The sequence below is a fragment of the Chenopodium album genome, chromosome 23 (genome assembly GCF_948465745.1).
Source record: "Chenopodium album chromosome 23, dcCheAlbu1.1, whole genome shotgun sequence".
Classification (NCBI taxonomy): domain Eukaryota; kingdom Viridiplantae; phylum Streptophyta; class Magnoliopsida; order Caryophyllales; family Amaranthaceae; genus Chenopodium; species Chenopodium album.
The window spans coordinates 15,035,599-15,063,076 of NC_137856.1; the positions used below are offsets into that span (position 1 = coordinate 15,035,599).

At 34.6% G+C, this 27,478-nt stretch overlaps 1 protein-coding gene across 1 annotated transcript; it reads right to left on the reverse strand.

Annotated features, from left to right (window-relative positions):
• Nucleotides 1-885: 885 nt before the first annotated feature.
• On the reverse strand, nt 886-27,478 carry LOC145607697 (anaphase-promoting complex subunit 7-like). Its single transcript, XM_081663289.1, has 18 exons — nt 27,317-27,478; nt 27,121-27,189; nt 26,994-27,044; nt 24,732-24,869; nt 24,543-24,605; nt 23,565-23,680; nt 18,476-18,560; nt 17,847-17,906; nt 9,589-9,634; nt 8,298-8,371; nt 3,792-3,842; nt 3,515-3,715; nt 3,355-3,399; nt 3,121-3,214; nt 2,847-2,992; nt 1,593-1,822; nt 1,418-1,478; nt 886-1,310 (listed from the first exon to the last, which is right to left on the reverse strand). Exons 1-18 carry the CDS (start codon nt 27,383-27,385, stop codon nt 1,224-1,226), a joined length of 1,686 nt encoding a protein of 561 aa, XP_081519415.1. The 5' UTR covers nt 27,386-27,478; the 3' UTR covers nt 886-1,223.

Sequence of the window (27,478 nt, forward strand, 5' to 3'; positions counted from 1 at the left end):
ACTTAACCCTATTCTAATCTTCGTGTAAAAATTATATTGATAAACTCGCTCGTCTAGCCTCACTAATCATCTCCTAAAACCGCGTGCCTAAAAGGTGTGTTGCAAGTAAAAGAAAACGTAAGAAGTATCTTCTATCAATTTATAGCATGAGTTCAATCTAACCATCATCAATAATCCAATATTCAACACATGTTTTCCGCCCCCTTCCCCTAGCTAAGAAATTAGCCTAGGGAAGGGAGATTAAGCATACTAACAATCCTAAACATGAATCAAGAGGCACAAAACTAAGCATGATTAAGAACAATAAAAACAATACCAACTAGTTCAACTAAAAAGATAAATGAAAATGAAGACTAGGAACTTTTACTTGATTGAAATGAACTTGACCAAAGTTAAATACAATGAAGAAACTTGAGCAATAATCTCCTTTCTCTCTTTAAAATTAGGGTTAAAATGTTGCATAATCATCTCATTACAATCCTAGGGGTATTTATATGCCTCTCACATTACCCTAAAATAAGCTTCATAATGCACGGAATACCCACGAGAGCAGCCGCTCCATCGAGGGGGTGCGGGCACTCTAGAGGGTTAAACAAATCTCATCGACCCCAGGGGAGCAGGCGCTCCTACAGGGGTGAGCGGGCGCTCTTATGGTATGTGAAAAGAGGCATGACATGATTTATATGGTGCGGCCGCTCCTATCAGCGTGAGCAGCAGCTTCTCTTGCTTGCTCCGGATTTCTTCAATCACCTCATGCTCCAAGCCTCCAACTGAACTGAATTAAATATTTTATGAGAGCAGGATAAAACTGAACTGGAATTAATCTGAAGAGAACAGAGCCTTAGTCGTGTATATTGGAATGAGTATAAATGTTAAGGACACTAGTTTGACAGTGGGTCATTGGTACTCATAACATTGTGGAAGAAAATAAACCTCAATTCATTAATAGCATACTACTACATGTTTTAGAAAAAAATGACCACAGATCAATGCTATATAAAAAATTACAATAATGAAGCACTACACTGGACATTCACAAAACTATCTAATTAATCAAAATAATTGGGCACTAAAATTTGCATACAAATCTACCTACTCAACTCCTAGATTTATAAAATGTATATAAGTTACAACAGATATTTATGGTACACGTTCACTCAAGAAAGTGAAGGACGAACCTTCTTCACTTAACTGAATAAAAATACTGCATAAGCTTACAAATCTCACAAAAGCTCAGTTTCTTCCTGGTCCCCGTCAACATCATCGACCTCATTGTCTTCATCTTCCTCTGGTGCATCCGGATCAACTCCCTACGACAATATAGGATAACCATGTTAAATTTTAGTTCATCTACCAACAAGATTGAGAAAATGATGAAGCATGGAAAACTCCTAAACAAATTGAATGATTGGCAAACCTTCATCAGCTTCTCCAAACGGTCCAACCCTTTTTTTGCAGCTTCACTTTGGGAGTTTATTCTGATATTTGTAACGAGTTAAATTAAGAACCATATAGTAGAATAAATGATTTCACACTACCATTTGTACATTCAGAATATAAAGAATTAAAAAAAAGTTGGCTAACATTTTTACCTCAAAGCAGCTTGATAATGAGACAGTGCCTCTTGCAACATGTTCGTGGCAGCAAATACTTGTGCAAGCTTCACATGGAGAGAGTCATCCGCCCAATCTTTAAGGTACCGTTCAAGAAGAGACACAGCCTCACCATTTCGGCCCTCAACGACATGAAGTTCAGCGAGTGCTAACGCAGCCCCAAGATAACCAGGTTCCAATCTTAGAGCAGACTCATAAAACTTTTTTGCCTAGAAAGTATAGCAATGCAAAAGTTAAAGCACAACAAAACAGGATATAGATATTCGATGTAGCCATTAATTTCCTCAAAAGCACTTATGTAGCCTGCTTAGCCTTTAGCCTTGATATGATTTACAGTGAAATCAGTAGAAACTGTAACTGTGTTTATATGAATAAAACAAAGTGAAAAGTAAAACTTAAATGATAGCTTCATCCTAATAACTAGTCACCAATGCGAAACTAAAAAGCTAGGTTAAAAGAACTCTAAAGACTAAGGCATCAGGACAATTTATCAAAAAAAAGTAGTTAATAGAGGAATGAATATGAAAGGTAGTTAATAATATTAATATGGAAGTTTGGATATGGATAAAGGAATGAATATGTAAGTTTGAGAAGGATTTAATTGCATATGGAAGGCGGAAGGAATATTAACAATTCTTCCTCCGTTTTTTTAATATTGCAACACTTGATTGTAAGGAAATTTCACAAATGTTGTACCATATTCATTTTAGGAAATAAAATATTTATGTTCACATCGCAAATACCTGATATATCCTAAGTTTCAACACTTGACTTTTTAGTTCATGTGTACAATGCATGGGAAATTATGTAATTCTACCTTTCCCTCTCATCCATTGTTCCACTACAAAAACATTTGTGCCCATCCCTTATGGTGCAATAATAAAAGAACGAAGGAAATATAGTAAATAATATTTACATTTCAAGAAGAATAGCAAATTTTAAAAAGTGGTCATTTATAGGAAGTGTTGCAATTACAAAAAGAGAGTATCTATTTTCCTAATATAAAAGAAATTATTGCAGGCAAATGGGATCATGTTTGATTCAACTAAATGTTTACTTTATATAATCTAATTATTATATTTTTTTCACCAAAACGCCAAAGACATTAGTAGTTTAAATTGTGCATTGCAAAGCATGAAACTCTTAGTCGAAAAAGAATATATGAGAGCAAATTCAGAGTGATCAATGCATAATGATCAAAGTCAAAATCAATAGAAGAAACAATAATCACACCTTCTCCCTCCCACTGGAACTTTTAGCGTGCACATCTCCAACTAATTTCAAGGCTTTTGCAGATTGAGGCATTGTCTTCATTGCCTCTCTTGCTATATACAAAGCCTCTTTAACCTTAGATATTGCCAAATAAGAATGCACCAACCCTAAAAAAAAAAAAAAAAAATCAATAGCCACTCAAAATGTGTCATCCAAATTTAAGACTTCAGTAACAGCTTTTGGATTTTTATTTTTTGTTTGTTTTTTAAATTATTTTTTTGATATGTAAATAAACCTTGATATGACCGCAAATCGGGTTTTAACTCCTGCGCATTTCTGAATGCAACAGCTGCTGCATCAGGTCGACTCAATGACAAAAGCAAGTTCCCCTGCATTAATGCTTAGCCAAAAATTACCAGCCAATACAATAGTAGAAAGGTAGAGTATAGATGCATTATGGGTGAGATGTTCAGACAAACCAGAACCCAATTAGAATTTTAAAAGTATGCCATGTGATTTTGGGGCATACCTTCATGATATAGCCTGATACATGCCTTTCATCAATTTGAATACTCTGATTGCCAAAATGAGGTACATAGTTAGCGAATGTATAAAACAACTCCAGTAGGTTCCATAAACCAGGAAAAAGGAACAGCGACAACAGTTATAAACCAGCAAATCAAATTAACCTTCTCTGCATAAGACAGTGCTCCCCTCTCATCTTTCCTTTCCCAGAACACTGATAAAGCAACAAACACTTCTGGCTTTGTAGCATCAATGTTCAACAAGTCATGCACTAACTTGTTTAGCTTTGGATATTCAGACTTCTTCTTAAGAAGCATTGCATATTCATCCATGTAAGTAACTACATAGGGATCCAAAGAACGAGCCTGTCGTGATCATCAGAATATCAAAATGTGGATAAGATTATTTGTAACTTCACATCCATTACAGGTCTGCAACCACCTTTTCAAAATTTATTATGGCTTCGTCATTCTTCCCAACTATGGCTTCAACCTTCACCCAGAGTAAAAAAAAAAAAAAAAAAAAAAAAGGTATGTTAGATGCTGATACCAAGACGAAAATGGCAGCTTTTAGTTGTCAATCAAACTCAATTAAGACGGACTCAAATAGATTGTTTTAATTTTTTTTTTTTCTTTTTTTTTGGAGGTGAGGGTGGGATGTTGATATATGTCAATTGAACCAACATAGCAGATGGTATCATCAAATATTTGTCATTAGCTAGATTTGTGAGGACAAATTTGTGCCACATGGTCCAACGCTTCTCATCCAAGGAAACAAAGGTTTTATTTTAGCATCTTCATTGATTTGCCCTCATAAAGCTAAAATTAAACAATCCATAGACGAAATTCCAATAAGGTGCTCGGTGCTCCCAACCATCCACTCCTCTCCCTCTCTCAAAAAAAATAAACAAAAATAAATATAAAAAAACATAAAAAAATCCTCATCATACAAGAACCTTGACAATTGACTCAGGCACTGCATCATAGGTAAGTCAGCAAATCTACTGTGTCATCATATTATCAAGTGCATTGAGTCATAGCATAAGGTACAATTTGACAGCATGAAAATCAATTAACTGATATTATAAGGAAAAAAAACCAGCCTCAGCATTATGAACACGGATAAGGGTACAGGTATGAGCTACACATCAACAAAAGTCTTATATTGTTAAAATATATAACTTGACAAAACAAAATTACATAAGATGCTATCTCACAAAAAGTGTCGAAAGGTGTAAAATTTAAATTCTCACATGAGCTATTCACTTTCTCCTCTCCATTTTACTTGCAACACTAATAGTTCCATGCTTGTCAATGAACAATTTAAACATTAAAATCTTTTGTTGCATTTTGGTAAAAAAATATAAAAATTAGATTTTATAAAAGTACCAAATGAGACATATCCAACAAGATCCCATGACTTATTTGTTCTACTGTATAATTTACAATATATTTAAAAAAAAAAAAAAAAAAAAGAAAGAAAAAAAAAGGGGGAGAATGTGAAAATTGCCATAATCCTAATGATGCAACTAAAATGGAGTAGAGGAAGTAAATGACAAAGTTATGCACAAACATTTAAAGTTAAATTGTTTTAATTAAAATTATGTTATTCTTTTAGCATATACTTCCCTCATTCTTATTTAGTTGATACATTGCCAACACACATATGGAATGATTAATATCACTAGCTATAGATAACTAAAAATTACAAAAGTTGATTTTATATATGAAAAATACAATGACACGATTCTAACAAGATCCCAGATGATTGTTTTATGATAACTATATGTCACAGATGCTAGTCAAATTGGACTTTGTGATTAGTGTCAAAAGTCAAAAATGTATAATATAGGCATGATAATAATAAGTTGATTAAGTTTGTTATTTTTGGTGAAAAAAATAGTTGTTTTCCTTTGCTGTCTTTTTTGGTCTTTTTGCTCATAGTTTGTTATACTACCTCCGGTCCATATTACTCGCAACTTTGGAATATTTTATATCTCACAAATAATACCCAAAAGTTGCGAGTAATTTGGATCGGAGGTAGTAGTTTGTTAAATGAAAGGCTGTAATAGAATTAGCCCGCTACTTAAGTTGTTGTAATAGATTCCTCATGAGTTAATGATGATCATGACAACTTCTCTCTCATAAATCCTCTCTGATCTTACTCTTCTCTTCTTCTTCCTTCTTTCTTTTCTCTGAACTTCTCTGTATTTTTGGAAGAATTACTTGTCCCTTATCAATGTGTCAACTAAATTAAAAAAATAACATAGAAAGTATTTGTTTTCATTCCCTCATTTTGTTTCCCTTGCTATTACTTTTCTACATCTATAGACATCAAAATATTTAGTGATGGGACGAAAATTGAAGGGTTAGAATTTCATTCCCATGTCCAAGTGTCAGGTATCCGAGAAGGGTGTGTTAAATAACATGAAAAGTTAGGGTAACATAGGTTTTAAGGATTCAAGAAGTGGATTAAAATGAAATCTATCATTTTACATTCCCTACTCTCCCTTATATAAATGAAAGCTGGGGGGTAAGGGTTAAAAATACTGTTACAGCAAAAAAATGTATTAACCGCCATCAAATAACACAACCATGAATTTACTATAAGGGAACAGAAGAAGACACACAAGTATGACATCTACACAAGTGTCGTAAAGAGGGAAAAGAAAGCAGATGGCAATAATTGCACAATAAGGATGCGATGCAATTACAGGTATCAGTACCCAAGTGATAGTGATATGTACATAATAGAGAGGAATCATAATACAGTACAAGTTTGGTGAGTAAAGACTAAATACGGTCCCTGAACTTTTGTATTATGCTCACTTTTAGTCCCTGAAAAAGTTTTTATGCTGTTTTAGTCTCTCAACCACCTTTGTGGGTGTTTGCCAGCCAAAAGTTGAGGGACCTTGATGACTAAGCAATAGTTTAGGAACCTTGAGTTAGCAAAAAAAGTTTTGGGATGTTGAGTCATCAATTTATAAGAAAGTTTAGGGAAGATGACAAAGCAAAAAGTTTAGGGACCTCAGCCATTAATGTTCCAACAATTACACATCAGTTGAACAAAATTTTTTGCTGAATCAAAAAACTAGCCGTTAACAAAATTCAGGCTTATAAATATTCAAAGTTCAAAAAAAAAAAAAAAAAAAAACAAAAAAACAAAAAACCTGTTGAACATCAAAATAATTTTTACTCCACAAAAGTGCTTCCATTGAATCAAGAACTCAACTCCAGGTAACTGATTATAAGTGCAAAGTGCTTCCACACCCACTCTATCAGACTCACCTTACAATTTCTTATACTATGTATTATTACTCCGTAATAAAGATTTTACTTCAATTTTCCAAATTATTTATGATGTATGGTTGTATGTTACTTCCACACCCACACAATTTTTTTTTTATCATACTTATTTTTTATAAGTATAATATATCTTAGTAATTGCTCTTTAATTTAAATATAATAAATTCTCAGTCAAATGTTTGCTAGTCCAAAATTACATAGTCAATTAATGAGCAACAATGTACTAAAACATTGTATTGCATCAATTAATAAATTCTCGTTTTATTGATTTGCTAATCGTTTTTGTGGGAAATTTTCAATATGAATCCTTAAAATAAAATCCGATTTTAATTTCAATTTTAATTTTCTTAAACAACTACACACCAGTGCGTTACCCCTAATTGAAAATCCTGGATCCGCCAAAGGATAGGACATGGTTTTTTTTAAAAAAAGGATGGGACATTATTATGCTATAAATAAAATGAAATCCGATTACATAAGAGCCCAAACCAAAACAAACAAGCTACTCCATAATAGCCAATTAAAGCATAACAATGAAGATACTTTTCGAAATGTTATCAATAATTCTAATCTTTTTCTTCACCATATCCACCTTGTTTGTCTTCCGAAAAGGTACAAGAAACAATAATTACCCCATCCCTTTTGCCACGTGGCAAGATTTCTTCCTTACACTTTTCTTGCTCAACTCCGTAAAAAATTTTAGCTTGCTGAAGAAGCTTCATTGTAAAAAATATTAAATTAACAAAATCTGACTCAAAGTCCCTAAACTTTTGATGACTCAACATCCCCAAACTTTTTTTGCTGACTCAAGATCCCTAAACTATTGCTTAGTCATCAAGGTCCCTCAATTTTTGGCTGACAAACACCCACAAAGATGGTTGAGGGACTAAAACAGCACAAAAACTTTTTCAGGGACTAAAATTGAGCAAAATACAAAAGTTTAGGGACCGTATTTAGTCTTTACTCCAAGTTTGGTTCATTAGTTAATGAGCCGTGCTCAAACTAATATCATTAGTTCAAATTTTAAAATTAATGAACTCAAACTCCATGGTATCTGGATTGTAAGCTTGTGATCTCATTAATTAAGGAAAAAAGAAATATTTGTTTCTAATATAGATTCTTTTATTCAAAGAGAGAAAACTTTGACCATAAGTATTTATCAATTTATCTAATAATAAAAATACTCGTGTAAAATCTTTTGCTAGTTTTATCTTGATGTGTAGTTTCAATATATGAACTTTTTGTTATTTTTTTAATATTATGAATTATAAGATACCTGGGTTCAAATGTGTGCTTTGAAAATTACTGAAGACTCACCAAAACAAAGGCAGTAAATCACAAAGATGCATTGTTTTTTTAGCACCAATTACCCATAAGGTCACGACAAATAATATTATGAAGGCAAAAAAAACAATTCTAGTTTTTATTTAATCATATATTTGGAAAAAGGTTCTTCAAGCTAAAATCAGAATCAGTCTGAATCGAACTCAAATTATTTTTACCAAGCCAAGGCCCGACATAATTCTTAAAATCGAAGAGAGATATGTAATCAAACCAAGCAAAAAAATGTAGCCATACCAAGAGATTGACATAAAATAAAATGTTAATTAATTAATGACCAGAATATGGTAGCTTTACCAACCTTTGCAACTTCAAGTAGTATATGCACATTATTTTGGAATCGTTGCAGTATATCTGAAAATATTTCCAAGCCACCTGCATATCAACAAAGACTTTAAAACATACTACAAAAACTAAAATAACAAATACAAAAACGAAAATTAAATAAAAAGAGAGTGGGAAGGGGGAGGGTTAAAAGGATAGGAACCACAACAAAATTCGGTGGAAGCAAGATCCAACAAACAAACTTTCAATTGCTTACTCAGGACTATCTCATCAAGTGCATTAAGAATAACAATAATTATTCTCATCATCTGACTAATTCAAACACAATCTTCTGTGAGAATGCCTTTTGAATGCTACGTTACTTAGTTGTGCAAGTCGGACACAAGTATAATTTTTGCCCTAAACGAAGTAGTTGACTAGCTATTTTGTAAAAATATCCTTCATCAGATATCTAAGTGTCCATACCCATATCAAGTGTAAAAGATTTGTGAAATGAAGAGTCCTAGTAACATAGCTACCCCTTAATATAAAGTGCATCTTAATTGTTTTTACTGTAGAATTTTATATATATACTTCCTCCGTTCTATTAATATTGCAACAATAGACTTTTTGCACAATTCATCACTCTTGTTTGACCATATAATATGACTTATATGTTAAACAAAATATAGTCATGTGGGATCTTGTTGAATTCGTCCCATAAAATACTTTCACAATATCAACTTTTTATAATATTTACACTTACACAATTATAGATATTTAGCATATAAAATGTGCTTTGGGATGCGTGATTTCCTCCTTGTTGCAATATTAATAGAACGGAGGAAGTAAATATATATATATATATGGAGGAAGTAAATATATATATATATACATATATATATGTATACATATATATATGTATACATATATATATGTATATACATATATATATATATATATATATATAAAGAGACGCTCGTTGAAAACAGGTTTCAAACTAACAATATAAAGTAGGTTGGAATTAGGAAAATATGAAATAGATAGTGATGTACTCCATCCTACAAAATAAAAATATTTATTATTGAACTCCTAATTGTATTTATAATGTTATCCCACCTTCCTAAAAAACTTACTTTGTGCCACTTAATTATTGTACTTATTACTTATAATTGAAATTATACTTATAATTCAAATTAATTGGGCAATTTGGATAAATAATAATTTTTAAATATATTTAATAACAATTGTAAGCACGAAAAAAAGTTAAAGTAGTCATCATTTGTGGAATAGAAGATAGACTTTAATGTCAATCTTAAGAATCATACCTTTATAATCATTTGAAGCAATGCAACACTGGGCCTCAACATAAAGCTGCTTAGATTTGACAAATAAGTAGTTAAAATTTTCAATAAATTAAAGGAATTAATAGGTAATGTAACTAGCTACATTGACATTACTAACACATATAATGACATTTTTTGCTTGCTCCCAAAAAATATAAAATAAAGTTACATTAAGTCATCATTACTAACAATTAGACATCAAGTTTTTATTTTTTACCTATTCAGTCAACTACTGAAGTCTTAAAGATAATCGCAAATAGCCTCAATGGAGTATATTTACTTGTGAGGTACTTCTACATCAAAAACTACAGATTGGAACGAAATGTCATTCTAGAAAAAAAGTCATTGGCCCCTCCCTCCCCCTCCACCCCTCTCTCTCTCTCTCTCTCTCTCTCTCTCTCTCTCTCTCTCTCTCACACACACATACACACACACACATTTACTTTTTATATTGCAACAACAGCTACATATACTCTTTATAGCCTAACAACCGCCTTACCAAAGTTTCATAATACAAGGGGATGCATGTAAGAATCCTTAATTAGTTAACCAAGCACTAGTTCTGCTTTCGTCGAATGTGGTTGTAAAGGATGAATTCATTAAGTTACCCAAATCTTAACATTGGTTATGTCTCGTCATCAGTGGCATCATCTTCCATCTTCAATTGATAAGCAGGCATGGAGAAGATACCTTTAGTTTAGGGAGAATATCATATATTGTTTTTTAAAATTTTGACTGATTATTAAAACAAGCAAGGCTGACATAACAAGGGTGGGAGAAACTATTCTAATATTGTCTGGCAATCAGAACAAACAATTCTTGAAAATGAGTGAAGCGCTAGAATTGAACTCATGAGCACCACTTGACACATGATAATTGAACTCATGAGCACCACTTGACACATGATACAGACTAGCACATGGCAACCAGCACTACATTCAAGCCAACACAAGATGTGCAAACAATAAATAGGTGCTCAAGCATAGGAACATCCGTGTTATAGATTGGGTTCGACTGATGTAATTAGCACAATAATAATAATTAATAATAATTAAGTAAGATTGAAGGCTTGATTGTTTGATTGATAATGATCGAATTATAAAGGGATAAGCATAACTTGAGGTTATGAATCTCACAGTAGCTTTAGGCTACAACTCTCTCTAGTGTTTACACTCAATTTTCTGGATGCCTTCACTAATGGCTTGGCTACATTACTTATGCTCAAGCTTTAGGATTACATGTGACTACTTAGCTAAGAATAGAAAAACCATAAATAGACATTATAGAAATAGCTGACTTGCTTTCCCTTTCTTCTCTTTAATTAGCTTTGTCCTGTTGCCCATTGTTCCTTCCCACACTTGACCCATGATGCCCTGCTTTGCGCGCCAAGAATACACCAAAAATGGTGGCTTCTTTGGAGCCGTTGACCCATTCCATTACATCACTCCCCTCTTTGAGTTTCACCTTGTCCTCAGGGTGGAAAGAGGGAAACCGTGCGTTGACTACCTCGAACTCTCGAACTCCTCCCAGGTGGCATCGTGCTCCAGTAGGCCCTTCCAAGAAAGGAGCACCTCCAACAAAAAATCAGAGCCTTTCTTAGTGGTGCGCACCTTAAGTAGCTCCTCGGGTTCCACTAACAGCTCTAATTCAGAGGGAGAGTTGCGGTGGGATAGTGGGTTGGCACAAGGAATTGCCCAAGGCCCTCTTGAGTTGAGAGATGTGGAAAACCGAATGAATCTTGCAATCGGATGGTAATTGTAGCCTATAAGCTACCCTGCCAATTCGTTTTAGCACCTCAAATAACCCGTAGAATCAGGCCGCGAGCTTCCCAAATGGGCACTTGGCCAGCGAACGCTAACGATATGGCTGAAGTTTAAGGAACACCTTTTCTCCAATTGTAAATTCGTCCTCCCTCATTCACCTTCAATTGAGGTTTAGGCGCAGCTCCTCCAAAATCTCATCCCTCTCGAGTAACATCTCCTCAAGATTGCCACCAGGACCACCCCTAAACGCCATAACTTCGGTGGATCCCTCCCGTACACCACCTTCAAAGGTGTCATCTTAGTTGAGGTATGAGGCAATGTGTTATAGGAGTATTCGGCCCATGGTAGCCAACGAGCCTAACTCTTAGGTTGCTCCGCACTGAAGCAACGCAAATACATCTCGAGGCTTTTGTTCACTATCTCCGTTTGTTCATCGGATTGGGGGTGGTAGGTCGTGCTTCTCCAGAGTTGTGTTCCTTGCAAACGAAAAAGTTCCCTCCAAAAGATACTCATGAAAACCCGATCATGATCCGACACAATCGATGCGGAAAAACCGTGGAGCCTTACAATTTCCTTGACAAAGATGTCCGCCACCTTAAGGGCGTTGAATGGATGCTTGAGGCCAATGAAATGAGCGCACTTTGACAATCGATCCACCACTACTAACACCGAATCAAACCTACGAGACAAAGGAAGACCCTCTACGAAATCCATTGAAATATCCTCCCACACGGCTACGAGAATGGGTAGTGGTTGTAGCAATCCCAAAGGACTCTTAGTAATCGTCTTATTTCTTTGACACACATCACATTCTCGAATGAACTTTCCCACGTCCTTTCTCACCAAAACTATCCGCAGCAAGCCGGAGATAAGTCTTGATTTCACCATCATGACCACCAACGGGAGAGCTGTGATACTCTTGTAACAAGGGAGCATATTTTAATGTGTTGGGCAAAACAATTCGATCCTTGTAAAACAATCTGTTTCCTTCCATGTGAAACCCTTTAGGCCCCTCTCTTCCTCCTTAAGGCCCAAAACAATCTGGCCCAAACCCTGATCCTTCTCTAATCCCCTTTCAACTCGGTTAGTTCACAAAGCATGAGTGGATCAAGGCCCCAAACTCTAACACCTCTTCTATCTTCTTCTCCATCCCCTTCATTAGTCGAATCAGTGCTTCACCCTTGCGAAAGAGAGCGTCCGCCACCCTATTAGCGGCACCTGGCTTGTATTGGATACCGAAATCGAACTCCACTAGATCCCGCAACCACCTTTGATACTCTCCACTATCTTCTCGCTACTCAATCAGAAATTTAAGGCTCTGTTGGTCTGTCCGTACAACGAAAGGTCGACCCAAGAGATAGTGTCGCCATTTCGCAACGGCTAGTGAGATTGCCATCAACTCCTTTTCGTAAATTGATTTACCCCGAACCCTTAGAAGCTTGCTGTAGTATGCAATTGGACAGTCTCGCTGCATCATCACTGCCCCTAAACCGAAACCGGAGGCATCGGTTTCCACCACAAACCCCTCGCTAAAATTTGGTACGGCAAAGACTGGGGCTGTGTTCATGGCGATCTTTAGATTCTAGAATGCCGCCGTGGCCTCCTCCGACCACCGATAATTGTATTTTTTCAATTGAGTTGTGAGAGGACCGGCGATTTGTGCGTAGTGCTTGACTAATTTCTGATAATAACCCGTTAGTCCCAAAAACCCCCCGAGCTCTCGGAGATCCATCAGAATATTCCACTCCATAATTGACCGGACTTTATCTCCATCCATGGAAACCCCCTGCTTGGAGATTATATGACCCAAGTATGCTATTTCACTCTTTCCAAACTCACAAATTTTTAAATTAGCATATAATTAGTGTTCTTCCAATTTTTGTAGGACCAATCTCACGTGACTCACATGCTCCTCTGTAGCCTTGCTATAAATCAAAATATCGTCAAAAAAGACTAGAACGAACTTCCCTAAGTATGGCCGGAATACATCGTTCATGAGTGATTGAAATGTAGCCGGCGTGTTAGTGAGACCAAACGGCATTATGAGGAATTCATAATGCCCTTCATGTGTTCGGAATGTCGTTTTATGAATATCACTTGGCCGAACCCGAATTTGATGATACCCGGATTAAAAAAAACTCGAGATTGGAGAAAACTGTAGCACCATGTAGCTCATCTATTAACTCATCGATGACCGATATCGGATACGGTCCCCTTGTTGAGGGCCCGATAATCGACACAAAATCGCCACGAGCCATCCTTCTTAACGAGCAAAATTGGGCTCGAGAACGGACTTGAGGACGGTTTGAAGATCCCGGACTCAAGCATCTCTTGAATTAGTCTTTCCACTTCATCTTTCTGAATTTAAGGATACCTATAGGGCCTTACACTTCATCTTTCTGAATTTAAGGATACCAATAGGGCCTTACACTTATTGGCCCTTTAAAGCGTAGGACTTTACACTTGTTAGGGTGTATTAGGATTTGAATTCTTTGAATTAAAAGATGATTCTATCATATACGCTTTTTTATAAGAAACAAGTAAGAGTCATCAATGAGTTTTAGGAAAACCGATAAACCTCGTTCATGCCTTTCTCCCAAGTAGAGTTCAAGGGATATTTAGCATGAATCATATGTTTACCCATGCCCAAATTGGTCTAGAAACCAGAAATGAGTTCGGGAGCGAGGGTACTAAGATAACATTCCCTTTAGAGGGGAATCGCGATCCTAGCCCTAGTGCGGCCTCTACTAGCTCTTCCTTTGCACAATTATATTACCAAATAATATATGCAACGTGATACCTAAAACTATGTTAATTGATTTTATTTACACACATTGTAGAAATTACATCGCAAGGTCGTTATTCTTATTTAATCAAATTCGTGAAATGAACAATAAAATAAACAATATTCGCCTAGACCTAAGTGATCAACCAACAATTATTTTATTCAATTCTAATCTTGATTAACGAAAGAATGTTATGTGAAATTAATTAATTTATTATTTTAAAGTGATCAAACACATTAATTAATCAATTAAAGTTCTTTTAAACAATGAAAATAATGGTGATTGAACTAAATGCTCAGGAATTTACCACTTTTCTTTGCTAGATCTCCGTTTAGAACACTTATGGACTCCTTGTTGGGGAACCTCCACCGTAGTAACAAAATATCGAAGAGGGTGAGTGTTTAGGATAAGAGGGTTTGGATGCACAAGTTCACAAGTATTCTGCCAGGATTTAGGTTAAAAATATCTCAATTAGGTTTAGGGTTTAGAGCATTCTGCCGCAACAGGTATCGCGCGCAACTGAGTAGGTTACGCGCGGCAGTCAAGCGCAAGTGAATAGGTTGCGCGCGGTATACGCGCGTAACTATTTGTCTTGCGCGTAGCTCTATGGTAAGATTCGATTTTCCAATATTTTTATATTCCGAATCTTTCGCGAGCGCAACAGAATAAGTTGCATGGACTTTGTGAGATACGCGCGTCATTTTCCGCGCCAGCTTTTATTTTAACCTAGACGCTCCTAAATCCGTCATTATTGGGTTTTAAGCACGGGCTTAAGCCTAATTGGGATCGGGTTCAGTTGATTTGACCTTGTGTTGGCCTTGTTCTTTTATTTGGGCTAGTCTTTTGTGTTTTGTGGCTTAACCAGTTATCCATAAGCATTCTTTACTTCGATCCAACACGAATATGGTTTTATTTATCGTCATTGCACTTCCTGTCGGGACACCACCGCCTCCACCGTCGTCGCTGCCGCCCCTCCACCCTCCTCCTCCCTCCTCCTCGCCAATCGCTGGGATCTAGTGGGTGCCACTCCTGCTCATCGTTTCCCCCTGCTCGTGTTACTGCACGCTCCAACTCCGGCTGAAAACTATTCTCCCCATCCACGATAAGCACCGGTTGGGTGGGGCGTTGTGGTGGTTGTGTGGGTTTCATGGCCTTCAACTCCTTTTGCAGCTTCACTAGTTTAGCACGGTCGATCGCTCCCTCGGTGTCCACATCGACCCGGAATCGATCTATGCGACCTTCCAGTCACGTGGTGGCGGCAGTCATGGCTTCTTCCATCTTTTTCCGTTTGTCTTCTATTTTTTTCCGCTCCTCCTTCATGGCAGCCTTCACTGCCGCTACTACCACTCTCGTGAATGAGTATTCATCTCCTTGTGGTTGTAGCTCTTCTTCAATGGTGGTCAACTGATTAAAGTATTTCTTCTGCGGCACTCCGTCCATGACCGAACGTGCTCTGATACCAAGTTTGTTATAGATTAAGTTGGACAAATGTAATTAGCACAATAATTATAATTAATAATAATGATGTAAGATTGAAGGCTTGATTGTTTGATTGATAATGATCGAATAACAAAGGGATAAGCATAACTTGAGGTTATGAATCTCACAGTAGCTTTAGGCTACAACTTTCGCTAGTGTTTACACTTAATTTTTTTTGGATACCTTCACAAATGGCTTGGCTACATTAATTATGATCAAGCTTTAGGATAACATGTGACTACTTAGCTAAGAATAGAAAAACCATAAATAGACATTATAGAAATAGCTGACTTGCTTTCCCTTTCTTCTCTTTAATTAGCTTTGCCTTGTTGCCCATTGTTCCTTCCCACACTTGACCCATGCTGCCCCTGTTTTGCGCGCCTGGAATACATCAAAAATGGTTGTTGCTTGGTTCTTTGGAGTCGTTGACCCCGTTGACCCATTCCATTACAATCCCTTTTGGAAAAAGTCTACTTAGTGCAGCAAAACATTTGTTTTCGGTCCAAGGTTTCATGTCCTTTTGTCGTGACACAATTCCCTATGTATAAGACCCATTTACACCTATAAATATCACACCATAGATGCCCAACAAATCTCTCAATTTTTTTTCATCTTTTTCCATACCTAATGCTATACAAAAAAAAAATACAAACTCCAGAAAGTTTAAGTTGAAGGTGGATTTTTTGAAAGTAACGATGAATTCCCTTTTCTTTTTTTTCTTCCCTTTACTTAGTTCTATAAAACAATTTAATTACTTCATCTGTTTTTTTTTAGTTTGCATCACTTTCCTAAAAAAGAAATTATAAATTAGTTGCATTACTTTTTTTCTAACTAACAAATTCTCTCTATACTTCTCCTACCATGTGGGCCCTTTTTTTTTATTCGTTCTACCACTCTCTACTCCAAAAATTGCCTAGAAGTCCGTGAAAACAAAAGTGATGCAACTAAAAGAGCGCTGGAAGTATAAAGAATTACAAGGTTATAAATCTACGGTCAAATTGAATCATTCTATTATTATTTTAAAGGTATGGCCTACTTAATAATTCCTCCATTCCTCTAATATTTGCAATGAATCCACAAGTCAGTCGCAATATTGCAACATGGGGTCAGTTGCAATATTGCAACATGGGGAAGGAACATAGATTTTACAAAGAGGAGAGAGATAGAGAGGAATAATGATAGGGACTCATGTGATGGAGAGAACAAGAGAAAACATATGTAAATAGGGAAATATTGTAATATTTATAAAGTTTCCTAAAATAGTAATTGTTGCACGAAGGAAGTAACATATATGATCATTTAAATATGACCTTCACCAAAAAAAAAAAAAAAATAAATAAATAAATTTAGTGTTCACAAGATTATTTTATGGTTTATTTATATTATATTATTCAGTAAGGGTTGTATTTCAACAATTTTGACAACGGTGCATAATCATGCTCCTTATCATGGTTTATGTGATTATCTAAAACTCATTGATGACTCCTACTAGAATTGACCCTTCCAAGTCAATTCTCAACTTAATAATTATTTCCTCTCTCCAATCCTAATAAGTTGGTTGGGATAAAAACAAGAGGAGATATTGCCCTTAAAATAAAAAGAAGTCATTATCTTTCAACTAACGGAAGTTAGCACATATACACATGAACTACATTGACATCATAGACCAAAACTCAAAACATGCTTATAAGTTGTAAGTTTTCCCTCGTATCATTACTCAATCACGTGTAGAATACTCATATTAGCAAGTCCATAATATAAAAAATAAAATAAAATAAAATTTTAAAATATATAACAAAGACAATGTCTAATTTGATGATCAGTTTTTGGCATTTGTGTTGAAGATTTCACCCTCTATTAATTACATTACTTTTTAAGACATTTTATTCATAAGACAATGAATTGGCAAGAGCAGAATGTTCATTAAAATAGCATGCAAGATGCAACCAAAAAATCTCTTGGACATTAAGACGGAATATAGCATCATACGGACCAGAAACTCATGATCTAACTTTACAGGAAAACAGCCTGTCCTATCCAGGGACATTAGGCAGCCTTAAACCTTGCAGCAGTTTTTCTCCATCTAATGCTTAGCATCTACATTGTTGACATGTAAAGCACCTACTAGTGCAATCTAGGATTGGTCAAAAGGTAATTTGAGAAACTTCTATACAACAAAAACAGAGAAAAGTAGCATAGGTTTGTTGCCTACCTGCAGCCAGCGTCCAGATTCAAGATGATCAGAGAGAGCCCTTCCACTTCTACTTGTGGTCTGAAATGATAGCAAAAAAAATAAAAATAAAAAATTAAAAAAAAAAAAAGAGAGAGAGATTTGGAGACCACCTTTTAGATCAATATAGGACATCAGTCAAAGACATAACACATGTAACTACGTCACTCTACACATACAAGTCCATTGTGAAGCAAATGATTGAATCTAAAACAAACTAGAACAAAAAAATTGTAACTATCAATACATATACAAGAAAGTCATATCACGTGCATTCTCATGTTGAGGTTACAAGCACAATATTTGGCAAGATAAAAAGAAAGTTTGATTCAAAAAGAAAGAGACAAAGAGAGAGTGGACATCAGAAATGGGTCAGTCCATAAGACATGACATGAAATAAAAGTACCAGGGTAAACAAATTTAGGGCAAATAAGCTGAATGTATAACAACCACTATGAAAACTGCAATTAATAAGTTCTTAAGTAGTTTAAGCATACACATATTTAGCAGAAGTAATAACATGCACCATAACTTCTTACCAACAATAACATGCACCATTCTTTGTCCAAAAACAGATTTTACAATTAATAAAATATGCTTGAAGTAATAACCTGAGGAATCAAAGAAATAATATCTTTAGCAGAAGATCCAAGCTCAGCCATAGCTGTTATGGCTTCAAGGGCATAAGGACAATGTCTGCAGATTAAAGAAAAAAAGAAAATGTTACCACATAAAACACACAGAGTCAAACCAGTCAATAAAAAAGGGTTCAAAATGAAGAGCAAACATATAAAAATCTGTAAATTCTCCAAAGTCTGTCTGCAGGTCGTGGAACTCCTTTTCTGAATGTTAAATAGTATAATTATGGAACTCCTTTTAGATGTTTGTAGTATATATGCTCTGAACAATCTTCTAGTTATTCGCTTTTTATTATACACTGTATAAGTCTAGGCACAAATCTCGGATTTGGGTGTCATGTCTGACATGGTGTCGGATCCTTTAACACTCCAGATTTTATAAAATTTCATAGAAGTATCGGAGGGATTTGACACCGGCCAATGCCAGCTAGGTGTCAGATTAAAATAGTCCCCTGATGTTTGTACCAGCAAGTTGCTGTTCCCAGATCTTGTAAAGGTTCATTTAGGCCATTGATATAAAATTCTTCATTACGTGTTTAAGAAAAAATTTAAAATAAAAAATAAATAAATAAATAAAAATAAAAAATTGTCTGCAGGTCAGTGATACTTTCATTTTGAATAATACCACACCAAATCTCAAAAAACAATGCCAGCTCAAAGATTATCTTACAAGTAAAAACTGTTTTGGTTTCTTACAGGACCAGATTTTACTCACCCAATCCAAACAAGTTGCCGCTGTTGCCGGTGAGCATGTCATGACCTTTATTATTGGTAATCCTTATAATGTACAAAAGCTGATCTAATTAAATCTGTCTCTCATATAGATAAATTGCCTTCTCTTTTAAAGTTAGAAATTTAAAACCTTGAATTCCCCCTTGTGTTATTTTGTAAATATTTCTATTGTTATTTGGTAGATTTGATTAAGGGCTTCTATTCCATTTGCTCTAAAGATTCATGTTTGGTTAACAGTTTAGATTGTACAGCGATTTTGAGGTTGATACCCTAACCTAAAATGATGTGTTTAGGTCCGGATTTATTAAGGTATGGTCTGATTTGGTCTGAATATTCTGGTCTAGTCAAGTCTGATTTCATTTAACTAAATTTAGACCGGATTTTTACCCTAATATATTTAAATTAAAAATTATAAAAAGAAATTATTTTTTACAAAAAAAAACAAAAAAAAAACGTAATCAAGTAGGATCTTATTAATTTCATTTCAATGTATAATGTGTAATTTCCTGATATGTAATTTTCATAATTTTTGTTGATATGCAATACAGATAATAACTTATGGGAAAATTTGTGAGAAAGGCCCTTTTAAGTAGCCAATTTTGTTGTAAAGGTTCTTTTATAAAAAAGGTGGCACAAAAGGTGCTTTTATCGCACTTAGATTGTGGCAAGGGTTCTTTGACTTTTTTTTCCGCCAAAAAACGTTTTGCACGTGACCATATTTAATCCTCTTTCTTCCCATTCCCTTTGTTAAACCCTAAGTACACCAAATATACAATGTAGTTAAATTTTAGTCTTTTGCTATGCCCTTAAGTGAAGAAGAAAGATAGACTTTTCTAAATTTGCGCTTTAATTAAACTCGAATTCAGCTACATATATGATAAAGTTTCATATGTTCATCTATCTAGGACTTTTGCTCCATATACCCTAAAGTTGACAGACATTTCATGAGAAAAGCTTTGACATCTTTAAGTTCGACAACATTAAGGAGTCTCCACCTTGGCAAGTAGTTGTCTTACCATGGATGAAAGGTTAAAGCTATAAACCTTAATCTAGGATAGTAGTTAATAATCTCTTCCCTAAAAAACTATCTTGTTGCCCCACTATTGACCCAACTGAACATACTCCTTAAGTGAAGGGATATAAGTGTAAAAGCCATATTCAATTCTAAGGGCAAAGAGAAATCAATTGTCAGCATCTAGTACGTTCATAAAAAAAAAAAAAGACAACTATATATTATAAAACCCCCTTGTTCCTCCACTATTGACCAAAGGACATGTAATGCTCCTTAAATGATGAGAAAAAGAAGTAAAAGCCATAATCATTTCTAAGAGCTACTTGTAGTAACACAAAAAAAAGCTAAAAAGAGACATTAAATTCTAAAACACTTTATACCTTCACAAAAACAATATTATAACAAAAATTCAATTAGAAAATATATATATATATATATATATATATATATATATATGGAGGGATCCGGTGAGAATAGCTTCATATGTGAGAATTCATACTTATATGAGAACTGATTTAAAATTTAGAACATGTGAATAAAAATTTAGAACATGCGAGTGAAATTTTAGAACATGTGACTCAAATTAAAATTTTGAACATATGAGTAATAATTTAGAACATTTGTGTGAATAATAAGTTTAGAACATCTGATTTAAGAATTAGAACAAGTGATTAAAAATTTATAAAGTTTGTTTTTATGAAATTTTAAACATACTAGTAAAACTTAGAAAATCTTATTTAAGATTATGAACATTTTAATAAAAATTTAGAACATCTGATTTAAGATTATAAACATGTGGATAAAAATTTAGAACAAACTAATATAGAAAGTGTGAGTAAAGTATTTAGAACATACGAGTACAAAAATAGAACATATGCTTTGAAATCTGGAACAAATAATTAAAATTTTGGAACAAGCTATTTAAAATTTATGACATCAAACTTAACTAATTTATGGTTTAGAACATGTGAGTACTAAATTAGAATATTTGATTTAATTTAGAACACCTAAGAAAAAGTTTAGAACATCAGATTTCAAATTTAGAACATATGAGTAAAAATTTAGAACATAAAGAGTGTTCTCACATATGAAAAATTCTCACATAAGAAAAATTCTCACGAGAGTCTTCCCCTATATATATATATATATATATATATATATATATATATTTGCTAGTGGGGAAGAAATAAATTGTATATATACTAAATAATTCCACAACTAGTGAAGGATGTTAGAAAAACCTGTTCCAAGAGAACAAGGGTTTATAATTAGCAAACAAGCAACATTAGTGGATATTTGAACGATCATAGTAACTCCTTAAGCTTGGAGATTCAACATCAACTTCAAGTGTTCCAAGTTGATCATTACAAAATGAATAAATGGAAATTTTCAGGAATAATAAGACCTTTGGCCGGTCTTACATAAATAAAACGACATTTTGATTATTCCCCAATAAAACGACCTTTGATACTGATCTGCAAATAGGATAAAAAAAACGGTAACCGATTTCATAGATTAAAGAATGACACGTGTCACATTACGATTGGTTGTAATTTTTAAATTTTAATTTTAACATATTCTTTTAAAAATATGATATTGATATATAAAAAAAACACTTAAAAAAACCTCCCCTCTTCCCCGTTAAGCACCCCCACAACATTTCTCTGGCCACTCCATAGCCCCCTTCCCCTATTAGCCTCCCTTTCAACATAATAGCACCACCAGCCCCCGGTTCAGCCACCTTGCAGCGCCATCAGCCCATCATTTAGCCCCCTCGCAGCGCCCTTAGCCCTTCCAACCCTCCCTTTCCGCGCTAGACCGCCATCTCTCCGCCTGTTCACGAAGCCCTCCCCCTCTCCGACCCTTGACCCTCACCAGACCACGCAACCCTCCCCACTCCGACCCTCAATCACATCCCTGACCCTTAATAATCCTAATTATGGTGCTGGTGGGGAAGGATTTTCAGCTAGTGGTGGCCTAGGATGGGAATTCCGAGCTGGTGGGGGCAGGGTGGGCGGGTGATAAATGGGTTCTGGTGAAGGGTATCCGATCTGATGGTAGGTAGGGTGGGGTAGCTGTTGATGGAGTGGGATGTTGGGGTTTTTTTAAATAAATTAAAGATCAATTTTATTAATAAGAAAATTGTTAAAAAAAAAAAAAAAAAAAAAAAAAAAAAAAAAAAAAAACCTACTAATAACAAAGTACGTGGCACACTTAACTTATTAAACAGATTACCAACCAGTTACGTCCAATTTTATGAAAGATTAGTGTCAAAAGTCGTTTTAGAGGAGAACAATCAAAATGTTGTTTTGTTTTTTGAAAACCGGCCAATGTTGTATTATTCCCGACAATTTTTCCAACAAATAATTAAGCAATGTGCTACATATGACCAGCTCGAGGAACAAAAAAACAAATAATAATCATTATAATAAAAAAAGTATAACCTAACTAGAGAAATAACGCCCTCGGCGAAAGTTTCTGACACTTCGAAATTGTGGAAAATTGTTGAAGAATTACATAAATGATGATTTTTTTATTCAAATAATCACTCATCACATATCATCCAATCCTAATGTTTATAGAGATATATGATACAATTAGCTACCAATATGCCCGAAAACCTAACAAATAGCTATGTACAAATGAATCTTATACGGTAGTTTAACACTCCATCCACTATCTTTTATTTCATAGAAGAGGAGGAAAAATGGAGTAGTTACCCTAATAAAAGTGAAGTCTTATGAAATTTAAAAATAATAATGAAGAAACCCTAAAAAAACAAAAGTGAAGTCGTATGAAATTAGGAAGAAAAGAAATGAAGAAACTCTAAATTTACACCATTTGAATGTGTTTCAATTAACACTTGCCCAATTTCAATTCTTGTGGGTTAAAATGTATAACTAATGAATTTAATAACTATGATAATTAACCCTATAAATAGAGATTGTACCTTGTACTCCATACAATATATTGCATTTCATAAAACAGAAAAAGGCAAGGTATTTAACATGACAAATGTGATGTTGTATGAAAATATGAAGCAACACTAAATTTGTACTTTTTTTTCCAATGACCACTGGGAATTTTAAAATCTAATAAATTAAAGTATATCTCCAATAATTTTTCACAACTATGATCATTTCAGAACTATAAAAACCATTGCTACCTTTACAAGAAGCAACACACATATATAGTCGGTTGAGTAGGATTACTTGCCACAATCACTAAAGCCATATCCTTAAGACACATACTTAGTCGGTTGGTCAAGGGAGTAGAATTACTTGCCACAATCACTAAAGCCATATCCTTAAGACATACCTTATGCACTCTTTGTAACAATTTATAGCTGCACGAGTGTGTCTAGTATTTCGATAAAGCTTTCCCATCAATAGATGCATTGGCAAGTTTCTTGCCTTGCTGGGAATCCCCTCCATCTGTCAAAGAAGAAAAGGAATATATTTAACATTTGATCATGGGCCTAAAATCTATAAAAGTAAGTAATAGGTACTTTCTCGGACCCAAAGTATATGTCGCACTTTCATTATGTCGTAGAGTATTGCTTAAGAGTTAAGAGTGAAATTTATTCAATTTTGTATCATTATAATGGGAAGTGAAAACTAATGGGAAGAGTATGCATGTATATTCATCAAAGGGTGCAATAAATTGGTACAAACACTTTGGATAGAGAAATATAATTTATCCACAACCACAAGCTGCTTGAAGCACTAATTCAAGGATGTGGCATAAGAGGAAAAGTGAAAAGCCATTTAGTAAGTTATCTTGTTAAAAAAGGTTGACAATTACGAGATAGATACCATTTCCATCCCATCACGAACAGCTTATTACAATGTTTTAGTTTGCATTAAAAAAAGAGGAGAGTGCTACAAACATATTCTTTTTAATGAAAACTGCACTTCAATAGTAATAATATAGAGTGTTGACCTTCAATTCTAGGTCATCTTCTTGGTTTACCATCCCATTTTCACAATGAGCTCTGGCAGAACCTTACCCAGAGTAAACTCAAATTCAGACTTAAGCAAACTTTTCTCGCTGAATTAGAAAACAATAACTTAAATAATATAAGTTGAGCAATATAATCTTCTGCTTAGGTAGCAGGGCTTGAATGGCTTTTCAATCAATTGAATAGAATACGTTATCATACCGCGGAAGAATCATATCTCCATTAATTCTGTCTTTTTCATATTAAACTAATTAAAAGAAAAAGTTTCCCTTTCTATTCCATCATTTGAATAATATCTCCAGTCTATTGAATAATATACAAGCATAGAGCAAGACCTCAAGGAGTGCAACTTTATTCTCATTCAATGCAGCGTGACAAGATGCTATTTTGAACTTGACCTGTCACAAAAACAACAGCAACAAAAAATAAGATGCATACTATAAATAAATTGTAAATATGTTTTGTAAATTTGGAGTAGGCTAGAAAAGAAAAAATAATGGGGAAGAGAAAATAATAGTTTCTACCTCATTTTCATTAAATGTTGAAATATTAAGTAGACTTGGAGAAGAAGACCTGTTTGGTGCGGATAACGAACTTCTTAGAGTGTAAGCGTTTTGCTTGGGGGTGATCTTGTGATGTTGCAATGCTTGCTTATATGTATTCTGTCCCACAATAAAATAAATAAATTAACAACAATAAGAGGACCTTATGCTGTAAACAAAGTATGATCAACATATTTACATTCATGAGCACATAATATACTAGAGAAAGCAACAATATAAACCATTTCTTTTCCTCTTTTTTTTATCTCAATGTAATTTTTCTTTGTCGCAGAGAAATTAAACAGCATAGGTTAATCAAAAGGCCATCAAAGTTAGTATGAGATGAGCACAATATAATTGATGTTAGAAGACTAGCGCAAAGGTGTTAGTAGTCAGGACAATAGAATTAAACTAAGAGTGAATCAGCTTCTATGTCCTGAAAAGTGGTTATTAATGGAGTTTTCATAATTGAACAACTAATTCATGATGCTGGAAGGCTTACCCAACACCATAAATCTTATGACTGAGCATTATTAAAACAACTTCAAAACCATATAAAGCATTAGGAATGGTCAATTTGTGGATAGAAATGATCCTTAGATAATTTATTGGCAATAAGGCTGAAGTAATGGATCACAAACATAATTAGTCTTTCAGAACCAAGATGATTGCTTTTTGCTCAAATGAACTAAAAGAACTCTCTTCATCAAAGGTAGGCCTACAATAAACAAATGCTGAGATATAATAATAAACTCATTTGTTCTTCATCAGTTGATCTACATCATAATTTTTCATGAGTCTTATAAATATATAGAAGACAAGAAAAGGCCCCTTTTATATCTAACAGCAAGTTTTAAAACTTCTAAGTTACTATTGCGGAAATCAGGAAAGAGTACAAGTTTCTAGTTTTCCACCATAATATTCACACAGTAATGTAGCCTGTCCCCATTACAACTACATTTTAAAAGCTTCATCTGTTAGCAGGTAAAAATAGAGCTCATTGTAGAGCAAGAAACCAAAACGGCTATAAATTGAATAAAATAGCATTAACGCAAGTTTTTGGTTCAAAATCTGTTAAATCTACCATTAATAAACCATGATTAAACCACTAACTCTCCTGATCCCCTTCTCCTTCCTCTAGACTTTCAACCATTGTATACCGAAAATTTCCTCTTGCTCCTCACCCTTGCCACTGCACCACCGCAGCACCTCTGTCTCCGACAACTGTTGCCATCCTACCCACTTTCTTCAACCACAAGTCCATCTCATCTCTCTTTCTCTCTTGCTTTCTCTCTCTTGCACTCACACATCCCTCATGAGCCATTGAGCCACCACTACAAACCCCACCCCCTTCTACCGACCTTCCAAACACATAAGCAACATTGCCCAGCTACAGCCAAACCCTAGACAACTGCAATTTTTTCCACCATTTCTTCACACTTGAAAACTGCCTCAAATTCATGGATTCATCCATGATTCCCACCCTACAATTTCTCTCTCCTCGCAATCACTCCTTTTATTCGGTGGTTGCTGCTCCTTCGCTCACCATTAATGTCTAAATCCTCTAAAGAAGACAACTGTAAAAGAGAATAATGGGAATGAAGGAGGAGAGAGAAAAAAGGATAGGTGGGTTTTTCTCTTATCAAACTGCCTTTGATACAAAAGGTAAGATTCAACTGAAATATTAACAAAATAAACTAACACTAATGTCATGCCTGATAAATTAGAAGTTCAAGGCTACCATTGGTAATTGGAAAAAAGTTTGGCAACCATTGATAAAAGTCAATAGTATAGGGCTACTATTGAGGATTTCTCAAGAATCAACCATAAGCATTTACTTGCTGAAATCAGCACATAATAATTAATAACAATAAAAACAATCAAGTATACACTATTAAGTAAACCAATGTCTAAAGTCTTTTACTCAGGCAGTTTAAAAACACCAACAATTACATACTTTTAAGCAATGTAACCTTACACAGTATGAGCTTTTAACCTTGGAAACATTAATTTTACAGGAAAGTACACATAGTAGATAGGGGTAAACGGTTTAGGCTTTGGTATGACATAATTTACGCGTCATAGGTTCCCATTATTGAATCAGGATTTCTCACTGATCAAATGTGATCTACACAATTTAGATAACAGCTAATAAGTTGAATTAAGTGAATAAGAACAACAACAACAACAAAAATTAAAATATATATATATATATATATATATATATATATATATATAACTTACAATTGCTCTTCGATATTCCCTTCCACGATAAAATGAGTCACCAAGAAAAAGCTAAAACAAAAAGAATAGGGTAATTAGAGCATAAAAAATAAAGTACAGAAATCCAAATTAAGAGCAAAATCAATACCAAATTCTCAGCCTTAACATTTGAATTAGTTTCAGTATTTCCAGATGGCGAAGAAACAAGGAATTGACCCTGAAATTAAAACAACAAAATCAAAAACACAATATCAGTTATTGGGAATAAATTACGAACAGAAACGTCTGATTATGAGTCAAATTACAGAAATAAATATCAATTAGAGAGAGAAAAGAAGATATACGAGAAGTTGAGCAGAGTTGTAGAGGCCACCATCAAGAAGGCAAGCCATATGATCCTTTGGAGCATCCATGGGAGAGATGAGAGAGTGGCGAAATGGGGAAAAAGGGAAACTGAAACTCAACACTGAAGAGAGAGAGGGTAGTGGACAGAAATTTGAATTATG